The following is an 11,316-nucleotide window of genomic DNA, read 5'->3' as shown; positions in this document are numbered from 1 at the left end:
TTAGCTAGTTTTGAGACTTAGAAAGGTATTATTACAACTCCTCTAGTGTTTTAGACTACTTTTGGTTAAGTTTGGACATCGGAATAACCTCGGTAGTGGGTGTGCATGAGTAGCCGATTTTTTCAAGGATTTTTCCGATCATTTTTCGTTGAATTTAGGGCCTTAAAAAGGTATGGATGTGTTCTCCTAGTTGAGAGCTTCATTTCGGTACAAATTTCATGAAATTTGGTGTTGAAATGACAAAGATATTAAGGTTTAAAGTTTTTCTAGAAACCGACGAGTGCAGCGGCCGACGCTGGAATCCGGCAAACCACCATAGAAGAAAGGGGAATATTCCATCAAAGTTGATGGAATATACTAATGGCGTCAGGTAAAGTTAACGGTATATGTTGTTATTAATGAAATATTCCCTAACGCCGTTAAGGAATGCGTCAGTGTGCCAGGTACATGCTTGCGCGTGGTCGACGTGTGTGGTTGTGCCTTGGCTAGCGCGTGAGGGCGCGTGGGATATTGAAATTTTTTTCTAAAAATATGGGGATGCTCGTGGTGTTAAGTAGGCCACAATGGTATATTCAAACACCCTAATTGAGCAACGTATGAGAAGTTGTTACAAAGTGTTGGTTATGTGCTTAAAAGTAACGTTAAAATAGTTCTTTCACATATAGGCGAGACGTTTCCAGAGGACTAGAGCAGCCAGGCAAGATTTGGGGGTTACGACCTGACTACATATCAGTGAGTGGCCTTATGTGTCCCAGAAACTATTTAACGTTTTAAATGCCATGTTGTATGCATTACATACTAGAATATGCATTCGTATAGTTGTGTATATTACTGCTTGACGTTGCGGACGCTCAGGTAAGTCTCAGGTGAGTATATTTTAATGGTAGTGATGATGTTGTGTATGATTATGTTAGATTGTGTTTAGTGATTTATATCCTGCACCCCGGTGTTAGTGCTCTGCCCAAGGTCAGGGCCTAGCCTTCACGTGATTGTTCACCTCCCTCACGACACGCTTACCTTGGATCTAAGGCAGGTGCTAGCCTATCGTACATACCACATTAGGTGATTCCGACTCGTAGGTGACTTGTGTTACTTCGCACAGCCTTCACGTGATCGTAGCACTTGAGCGTATTTATTTACACCTAGCTTGTCGTACAGACCACATCGGTGGTTCCGACTCATGTGCAGGATTTGATTTGATTGTTGAGTTATAAATTCAGCCATACAGGTCACGTTAGGTGATTCCGGCTGATATGTCACTTTATATTAGTACAATTCACCTGGCTCACTTATTCATGGTTGAGATGATTGACATGGCATACACATGGTTTGTTATTCTCGAGCATAGTTCTTATATATGTATACAACAATATTTTGTGGGAAACTTATACGGGTTTTACGATGAGGGATCGTTACTTTTAGGAAGATAAATGGTTTTGAAAAGCTTTGTTTTTGCCCACTCATATTTTCTGTTTTGTGTCCCTCCATGTTTTAGGTAAACTTCGGCGTTGCTGGCTTACGAGGAATCTTCGGCGGTTTTAACAGACATCCATCAATGCAGGGTTTCTTTATGTTCTGTATAATTATTACTTAGTCTTCTGTACTGCACTTCGATACCTATGCTTTGGTTGTGTGTATCTTACTCTAATCACTTTCACTCGTACTTATAGGTTAGTCTAAGGTAAGATAACTAGTGGTTTTTATTTATTCGCATTTTCATATCATTACCACTTCCGCACAGCGCACTTGGTTATTTCACCTTTACATGACGGTCAGCATGCCTCGATTGAGGTCGGGGTGTGTCACTATGAGACTAGTTTAAAGCATTATTGTTTTTAAGATTTGAAGATCTGAGAGCTTGTTTGGATATGCTTTTAAAATAACTGAAAGCATTTTTAATGAAAATATTTTTGAAAATAATCCTTAGTAAAAATGCTAGTAAATCCTTAAAAAACATTTAAAATGCTTTTAAAACTTAAAAATATTTTATTTAAAAATGTTTTTAATCATTTTAAAAATATATATAAATTAACTATAAATCAACTTGGGACATAAGAAACAAGAATAGATGGCTATAGATTGAAGTTTGAACATGAACAGTTGTGGCAAAAAGGAAACATGAATACTTGCACTGTATCTGTATCTATGCAAAGACAAAGGCAAAAGCAAAGACAGGATCTGACATGGCCTTACTATAATGTAATTTTTATATCTGAGCACGGAGTGCACATTCTATCCAAAAACACAAGCGCCCATTTTTACCCTTGTAAAATATGGTAAAGACAACACCGTGACCACTATTGCGGACGTGACAGAGAAACCCAGCACGCAACATAACAGAGAGAGAGATGGGTTCAGAAAAAAAAAAAAAATGAAAATGAAAATAAATAAATAAATAAATAAATTGTAGAGAGAGAAAGAGATAGGGACTAGAGAGAGGATGGTGAGGAGGGAGAGCAAACTTTATTACCTTTTTTATGATGCACGCATCCATGGCAGAACAGCGAAGGGTACAGAGTACTCTCTGCTGCGACACAAGGTAGAAGAAGAGATTAGAAGAAACGACACCACCTCCACCACCAATATCAACAAACGCAAATTCTAGAGAGAATAAGAAAAGTAGAGAGAGGAAGTTAGAGAGCGAGAGAGAGAGTATTGAAATGGAGCTGTGTGTGGCTGTCTGTGGAAAATAGTAAAGCAAGATATGATGGAACTGAGCAGGAAAACAGGCGACTTTCCCGGTAATGGAGAAGAAGGAGCTGAATTTACGAAATGGGTTTTGTTTTGTTTGAGCTGAAAGGAGATTTTTCAGCACAAATCTTGAAAGAAGACGCCATTTTTGCAAATCTAAGAGCTTTTTTTGTGTGTAATTTGTAAAATTTATCAGAGGGATGCCCTTTCAGTTCCAGCAGGGGAAGGCGGTTGTCGAAATCACAACCGCTAGTTTACCGGCAATTTTCACAGACAGCAGCTGCAGCAAGTACAAAGACGGCGGCTTTTTCAACCACCACCATCACAGCTTTCCGACCGGCGAGCCCAACTCTGTTCTTCATATGAGAAGAAGCCCGAGCCCACCCACTTCGGCTTCCACTCTCTCTGCGTCTTTTAACAAAGGCGGTGGTGGCGGTGACAAATCGACGTCGCTGGCTGCGGTGACTCTGCCTGCTGTGGGTCCAGCGTCGTCGAAAGACGAGTGGGCCTGCGAGCTCCAGTCGATTCGGAGCGGCGGATTGGAGGCCGTGACCGGATCGGGAGGAGGGGTCGAGAGATGCGGCCTTGGGCTTGGCGGGTTGGAGGATTGGGAGACTATGCTCTCCGAAACGGCAGCGTCTCCGGCTCACGACCAGTCTCTGCTGAGGTGGATAGCCGGGGATGTGGACGACATGTCGTGTGGACTCAAGCACCTGTTGCAGAGGGGGAACGGCAACCACCACAACAGCCCCATTGATTTCGACGGCAATGCCGGGTTGGGAATCGTCGATCAGGGTCCTAATTTTGATCTAATTGGGAGCAGCGGCGTTTCGGTCCCGAATTTCGGGTTCGCCGGTTCGGGGTTTTCGAACGGCGTTAACAATGGCAGCAATGGGAAGGTGGGTTTTGTTCCTCCCAGGTCTGGGTCTTTTGGTTTGCTAAATTACAAGGTTTCAAATGTTGGGTTGATGCACAACAATGGCGGCACCAACAGTGTCAATTGCAACATTCAAAACCCCATTTTCTCGAATTCGTCCAACACTGTGGCTCTGCCGGTCTCTTTGCCTGCGGTTTACGGGCAGCAGCAATTCGAGAGCAGCCCGGACGAGAAGCCGCAGATTCTGAACCCGCAGCTTTTCATGAACAACCAGACTCAGCAGCCACAAAACCCGAACTTTTTCATGCCACTGGCGTATGCCCAGCAAGAACAGTACCACCTGCTTCAGTCCCAGCCCAAACGCCACAACTCCGGCTCGAATGTAAACCTGAGTACTCATCAGATCCAAAAGGGTCAGTTTTCTGATCCGAGACACGACATTTTTGTGAGACACCAGCAGCAGCAGCAATTGGGGTTTGCTCAAGGGATGCAGTTTCTACCTCAGCAGCATCACATTCAGCAGAAGCCGTTGATGGTGCCGAAACAGACGGTTGTGCTGGGAAATGGTGAAGAAATGACCCACCAGCAGCAGCAACAACAGCTCCAGGATACTTTGCTCGACCAGCTCTATAAGGCTGCAGAACTGGTAGGGACTGGGAACTTTTCACACGCGCAAGGGATATTGGCGCGGCTCAATCACCAGCTTTCCCCTGTTGGAAAGCCCCTTCAGAGGGCTGCTTTCTATTTCAAGGAGGCTTTGCAACTCCTCATGAACAATCCTGCCACCTTTCCGCCACCGAGAACTCGGACCCCATTTGATGTCTTCTTCAAAATGGGGGCATACAAAGTGTTCTCTGAAGTTTCTCCGCTCCTTCAGTTTGTCAATTTCACCTGCAACCAGGCTCTCCTTGAGGCCCTCTCAGACGCTGATCAGATTCACATTGTTGATTTTGATATTGGGTTTGGCGCTCATTGGGCATCATTTATTCAGGAGCTTCCTACCCGGAATAGGGGTGTTTCTGCCCCTTCACTCAGAATCACTGCCTTTGCCTCCCCTTCAACACACCACCCAGTTGAGCTCGGGCTTATGCGTGATAATTTGACACAATTTGCTAATGAGATTGGTATAAGTTTTGAGCTCGACGTGGTTAACCTTGATTATCTGGACCAAAACTCTTACTCCCTGCCCATTATTCAAACCAACGATGGTGAGGCAGTTGTTGTGAATTTCCCCATTTGGTCTACTTCGAATCAACCGGCTGCTTTACCAAATGTCCTTCGCTTTTTGAAGCAGCTATCTCCCAAAATTGTGGTGTCCTTGGATAGAGGTTGCGATCGAAGTGACCTCCCGTTCCCGCAGCACATTCTGCAGGCCCTCCAGTCCTACATAAACCTTTTGGAGTCACTTGATGCGATTAATGTGACTTCTGATGCTGTGAGCAAGATTGAGAGGTTCCTCCTTCAGCCCAAGATTGAGAGCACTGTTCTGGGGCGTCTCAGAACCCCGGACAAGATGCCCATTTGGAAAACACTCTTTGCCTCTGCCGGTTTCACTCCTGTACCCTTCAGTAACTTCACTGAAACTCAGGCGGAATGTGTGGTGAAGAGGAATCCAGCAAGGGGATTCCATGTTGAGAAGCGTCAAGAGTCACTTATTCTATGCTGGCAGCATCGAGAGCTCATCTCAGCTTCAGCTTGGAGGTGCTGAGGAGCAGCATTTTGACAAGCGAGGGAGGTTGGTTTTTTTGACACAATTAACCGCAGAGGTTCCAGCTTACTCTGCTCTGATAATATGTCAATAAATATTGAACTATGTTATTGGCACCTCTGTTATGACCTGATCCTTGTGAATTGTCATGTTTGTGAGTCCCCTTTGCTTATTGTATATCTAGTCTAGATGGGCTAGTACTCTCGGTAGAACAAATCATCTAACAGACAAGCCTACTAGAGTTTTATTTATTTTGGACATGAATATTGCTGCTATGGTACTCCAATGTTATAGTAGGGAAGCTGCATTTTTGTCTGTTTAAGGCGGTGATGAAATGTTGTATACTTGACAACGAATGAACTAGAAATGGAAAAGAACTTACCGGATTTAAGCCATCTCCTGGGTTTTCTAGATAACTTAATACAACTTTGTCAATTCTATGGGTTTTATAGAGATAGTTCATTTATTTGCGATATTAAGTTCACTTGCATAGAGATTGATTGCTAAAATATCAATCTCTACTGGGTTTTTTAGATAGAAGATGCTTGCCAGTTCGATTTATGATTTCTTATTTGTGAGCGCTGTTGAGAATATCTCTCTCATGTATAACACCTTGTTATCTTTCTTTTAACGTAGGGTTTCTTGCACTCTTTCGCTCCTACAGTATGTTGCAAATAGTTTTCTGTTATTCCACTTAGTAGTTAGTAACACTTGCATGAAGTATTTCTTGCATCTCTCATTGTAACTAGGACAGCCGAAAGATGCAATACTACTTATAGCAGTACAGCCTTACACAATTTGAAACAACTAACCTAATTGCTTGAGATTGAAGGCTTGCTCCTGGTTTTAGTTGTGCTTCAGTTACTAGGGATGGGGAGCTGTGAACTTCTTCTCTCGCTTATGACAATTGAATTTTTAGGGATGGGGAGCTGTGAACTGCTCTCCATGTTTGATCGAAGTGCTTTCAGATTTAAGTTTATCAGACCTTGCAACATTGTAGAAGATAATTCTGCTAGATAGCTGTTCTAGGTTTAATTTTCCCCACTGATCACATGCTTGTTGTAGGGTTTAAGGGACTTCCCTTCTATGCCAAAACAAGCAAACATTATAACTCTCTCTCTTCCCGTCAGACAGACCTATTTGTTCCATTGGTAACTATCGTTCATGAGATTTAAACTCGTGACCTCCTCCACCAATACAGAGTATATAGGCTAAATGTTTCCGACTCTCGTGGGTCCCTATTAACACTCGCTTTAACACTAGTCCTAAGATCCCTTATGCTATAGGCAGGATTTGTGGTAATTTAGGTAACCAGAGAAAACGAAGTAACATATAGACCCGGAAGTCCTAAGATCCCTTATGCTATAGGCAGGATTTGTGGTAATTTAGGTAACCAGAGAAAACGAAGTAACATATAGACCCGGATTTAGCCTAGGTTGCTAGAATATTTGTTTCACCTACTGCAACTAAGTTTGAATCTCCCTCAGCTTTTAAGTTTATATAGCTTAAACCAGCACATTAGTTTATGGTTAACAATGATAAAAGGCAGGCTATAAACATGGTTGGGTTGAATTTCGTCATACCATGTCTCATATCCTGCAAGTATTTTTGTATGTAATACAGAAAACACGTAACACGTCATTCACCTCCCTCCATGAAAGCAACATTTCTCTCTCTCTCTCTCTCTCTCTCTCTCTCTCACCTCCCTCCATGAAAGCAACATTTCTCTCTCTCTCTCTCTCTCTCTCTCTCTCTCTCTCTCTCTCTCTCTCTCTCTATATATATATTTATTATTTTAATTTTCTTATTTTTTTTGTATAGTACATAGATATTTTTATATTAATGAGAGGGGGAGTTCGGCAAAGTCACATAAAAGGCAACCTAATTTGGTATCGAATTCGCCATCCATGAGATTTGAATCTAAGATCTCTCACTTCCAAATAAAGAAGAATACCATCAGATTGTAATATTGAGCGACTTTCTTCTTTGTCAAGACATTTTTTTTAGGGTAAATTACACAAAACTACCTCAACTATTGGTGTCACGACACTTTCATACCTCATCTTTTAAAATTGACAATGTCATACCTCATCTTACGAATTTGTGCCAATGTTAGACCTCCATCAGTTTTTCTGTTAATTTCTCTGTTAAATGCTGACGTGGTTAGAGACGGGACCCACTCACTAATCCAACTGGATTAAAAAAAAATTAAATATTCAAAAATTAAAAAAAAAATTAAAAATTAAAAAACTAAAAAAATAAAAATGGCCTAAGGGATCTGGCCTTCCCTTTCCTCCACCCGCACAACCCTTTTTCTTCTTCTCTTCAACAACCATCAGACCCTTCCCTGTCCCCCAACCTTCCTCCACCACCCTCTCTTTATCTTATCTTTCTGGGCAACCTGCAATGTGCAACCCCCAACCTTCCTCCCTGCTGAAGCTTGAGCAGCTTCACACCTCAACGCGAATCGATTAGAAGGCGAAATCCTAACCTAAATCGGCGACCTCACCAGGTTGAAATGGCCGGTTCTTAACGACAACCAGCTCAGCGAGCTCGACAATAACTAGATCTCCGGTTCGATATTGGCGGCGTTCAGAAACTTGTCGAATCTTTCTCTTCTTTTTTTGTGGCAGAACAAGCTCAAAGGAAACGTTCCACCATCGATTTCCAACTGTGTGAATCTCGAGGCCATTGATTTGTCGCAGAACGGCTTGACGGGGTCGATTCTCGGAGGGCTCTTCAATCTCCAGAATCTCACGAAGCTGTTGCTGCTATCTAAACAACTTCTCCATTGAAATTCCGCCAAAGATCAGAAAATGCTCGTCGCTGATTCGGTTTCAAGCCAGTGGCGACAAACTCGCAAGAGGGATTCCGCCCTAGAAAGAGAGGAGAAAGAGAGGGTGGTGGAGGAAGTTTGGGGGGACGGGGAAGGGTTTGGTGGCTGTCGAAGAGAGGAAGAAAAAGGGTTGGTGCGGGTGGAGTAAAAGGCAGGCCGGATCCCTTAGGCTATTTTTTATTTTTTATTTTTAGTTTTTTAATTTTTAAATTTTTGAATATTTAATTATTAAATACTTAATTATTTTTTAATCCAATTGGATTAGTGAGTGGGTCCTATCTCTAGCCACGTCAGCATTTAACAGAGAAATTAACAGAAAAACTGACGAAGGTCTAACATTGGCATAAATTCGTAAGATAAGGTATGACATTGTTAATTTTAAATGATGTGGTATGAAAGTGTCGTGACACCAATAGTTGAAATAGTTTTGTGTAATTTACCTTTTTTTTTTAAGTTACAATTCTTTATGCTATTATTATACATAGTTCCCTATCTCATAGCCTTTTGAGTTAATGAATTTTTTCTGATTATATTTTTTTAGGACACTTACTAATCAAGCCACATGGGGCATGTTTGATTGAAACACCCACTTGATTGCTTTATTCACCGTAACAATACTTTTTTTTTTGGAGGCTTTTGTTTAATTCGCAATTTTGTATTATAAGAAAATTAGAGTATTAGTCTCTACATTTCGGTTGAGTTTGAGCATTGATTGATAAACTAGATTCACGGTTCTAAATTTTTTCAAAATGTGGAGTAGTGGTCTTTTTGAGTAACTCCTTATAATTTTTGTATTTTATTTTCTCTTTATGACAACTTCAAGGACAAATACTCACGAGTTTCTAACTCAACGACCAAAATTTCAACTTGCCTAAGATATTTTTTGTTTGTTAAACAAAGCTAATTTCATTAAAAAGGAGACTATTACAAGGTTAGGAAAGTTTAAGGACAATCAAAAACTACAAATCCAAATGAAATACAAGGACATGCGCAATAGTAGATGACACACCCCAACCTAACTCCAGGCATGCTGGCCGTCACGTGAGGGTGACGTAGTCATGAACGCAATGCGGAAGTGATAAAGATACGAACGTGTAAGTAATTAAAAACCAAAACTAACTAATTTACACTTGGTAAGTATAGAAGTGCGAGTGAACATGTTTAAAGCATAGATACCCATCCTTAGAGTATAGATAACCTAAGTGCAGTCCATCAGGCTAAATACTAATTATACAGGATATGAAAGAAAACCCTACATTACTTGGAGTCTGTCAGAACCGCCGTAGAGTCTTCGTGAGCCACCAACATGAACGTCTAACTAGAACTTGGAAGGGCGCAAAACAGAAAACGTGAGTGGGCAAAAACAAAGCTTTTAAAAACCATTTCTCTTTCCAAAAGTAATAACCCTTCACCATAAAACCCGTATAATTTCTCAAAAAATAGTAACACATACATATTTATAGAAATAAGCTCGAGAGTAATGAAAACCAGGTATATGCCATGTCACTAACTTAGCAGTAATTATGTAAGCCAGGTGATATAAATCAATGCAAAAGTGATATGCCAGCCGAAGTCACCTAATGTGACCTGTACGGCTGAACCTATTGCTTATATATCCAATCGGAGTCACCTAATGTGACTTGTACAGCGCTAAACCTGCACACGAGTGGGAACCACCTAATGTGGTTCGTACGACAGACTGGGTGTAAATAAGTACGCTCAAGTGCTACGATCACGTGAAGGCTGTGCGACGAATTGTAGGTCACCTACGAGTTGGAACCACCTAATGTGGTCTGTACGATAGGCTAGCACTTGACTTGGATCCAAGCTGAGCGGGCGATGTGGGAGGTGAACGATCACGTGAAGGCAAGACCTTGGCCACGAATGAAGTACTAACATCGGGGTGCAGGACAATGAGCTTTACGTGCATCAACTCATAATCAACTGCCATGCAACCAGTCCGTCAATATATACTCACTTGAACTTACCTGGGCCTCCGCAGCATCATGCAATATTATGCAAAGCTATACTAATGCATATGCTACAATGTAAAGCAAAAACGACATGGCATTTTAAATGAAATTCCATTTAAAACAATTCTTGGGAAACGCCTGTGTGTATATATATATATATAGGAAACTAAAAGCTCACTCACTGGTATGTAGTAGGATTGTAACCCCCAAGTCTCGCCTGGCTGCGCTCGTCCTCCGGAAACGTCTCACCTATATGTGAAACAACTATTTTAACATTAATTTTAAGCACATAACCAAAACCGTGTAATAACTTCTCATACGTTGCTTAGTTGGGGTGTTTGAATATACCATCGTGGCCTACTCAACACCACGAGCATCCCCATATTTTGAGAATAATTTTCCGATGACCCACCCGCCCTCACGCACCTGCCTAGGCACGGCCACATGTGCTTAGCACGCGGACGAAATATTTAACGTCGTTAGGGAATATTCCGTTAAATAGTAGCATTTACTGTTAATTTTTACCTGAAGCCGTTAGTATATTCTGTCAAAGTTGACGGAATATTCTCCTTCCTTCTCCGGTGGTTCGTTGGAATCTGGCGTTGGCCACCGCTGCGTCACCGAAAACAGGAAAATCGTAAAACTTCAATATCTTCTTCGTTTTTCAACCAAATTTCATGAATTTTATATCAAATTGAAGCTCTGAACGAGTAGAACACGATCTTAACTTTTAATGGTTCTAAAATCAACAAAAAATGGTTAGAAAGTCTTTCGACCGTCGGTCTAAACCTGCAACTCGGTAAACACGAGTATCCCGACGTCAAAACTACTTTAAAATTGCTCCAATGTAGTAGAGAAGTTAGAAAAAAAAAAAACCTTCTTAGGTCTCAAAACTAACTAAAACCTTCGCAATCACGTCAGAGAAATTCACACTCATCGTCGGAGCTCGGGTATCTCGAATTCTGCAAATCCTCTCCTCCAACCAAGGGTACGGCTCAACTTGTGAAGTCGAGGGAAGAAACAACTGATGAGTCAAGTAGCAGAAGCCACTGGGTAGTGATTCATGTCTGGGAAAAGCATATGGAGCAGAAGAAAACTTGAATCCAAGATATGAGACAAGAACTGCCATAAACTGAGACAAAACTTAGAGAAATTGAGACAAAGCTTAAAGCAAAGTGAGACTAGGCTTGGAAACAAAACCACCAAATCCCAAGGGTCAAAATGGAAGCAA

At 41.5% G+C, this 11,316-nt stretch overlaps 1 protein-coding gene across 1 annotated transcript; it reads left to right on the top strand.

Annotated features, from left to right (window-relative positions):
- Positions 1-2,380: 2,380 nt before the first annotated feature.
- LOC137722689 (uncharacterized) lies at positions 2,381-5,671 on the top strand. Its single transcript, XM_068461750.2, has one exon. It carries the CDS (start codon positions 2,892-2,894, stop codon positions 5,274-5,276), a length of 2,385 nt encoding a protein of 794 aa, XP_068317851.1. The 5' UTR covers positions 2,381-2,891; the 3' UTR covers positions 5,277-5,671.
- Positions 5,672-11,316: the final 5,645 nt, after the last annotated feature.

Source organism: Pyrus communis, chromosome 4 (assembly GCF_041283825.1).
Source record: "Pyrus communis isolate YQ-2024b chromosome 4, ASM4128382v1, whole genome shotgun sequence".
Taxonomy (NCBI): domain Eukaryota; kingdom Viridiplantae; phylum Streptophyta; class Magnoliopsida; order Rosales; family Rosaceae; genus Pyrus; species Pyrus communis.
The sequence above is the reverse complement of the archived record's forward strand: the minus strand, read 5'-3'. Positions and strand labels throughout refer to the sequence as shown.

Bases quoted from the DNA above. Each gene is read 5' to 3' on its own strand.
- LOC137722689 (XM_068461750.2), top strand. From the start codon at position 2,892: ATGCCCTTTCAGTTCCAGCAGGGGAAGGCGGTTGTCGAAATCACAACC.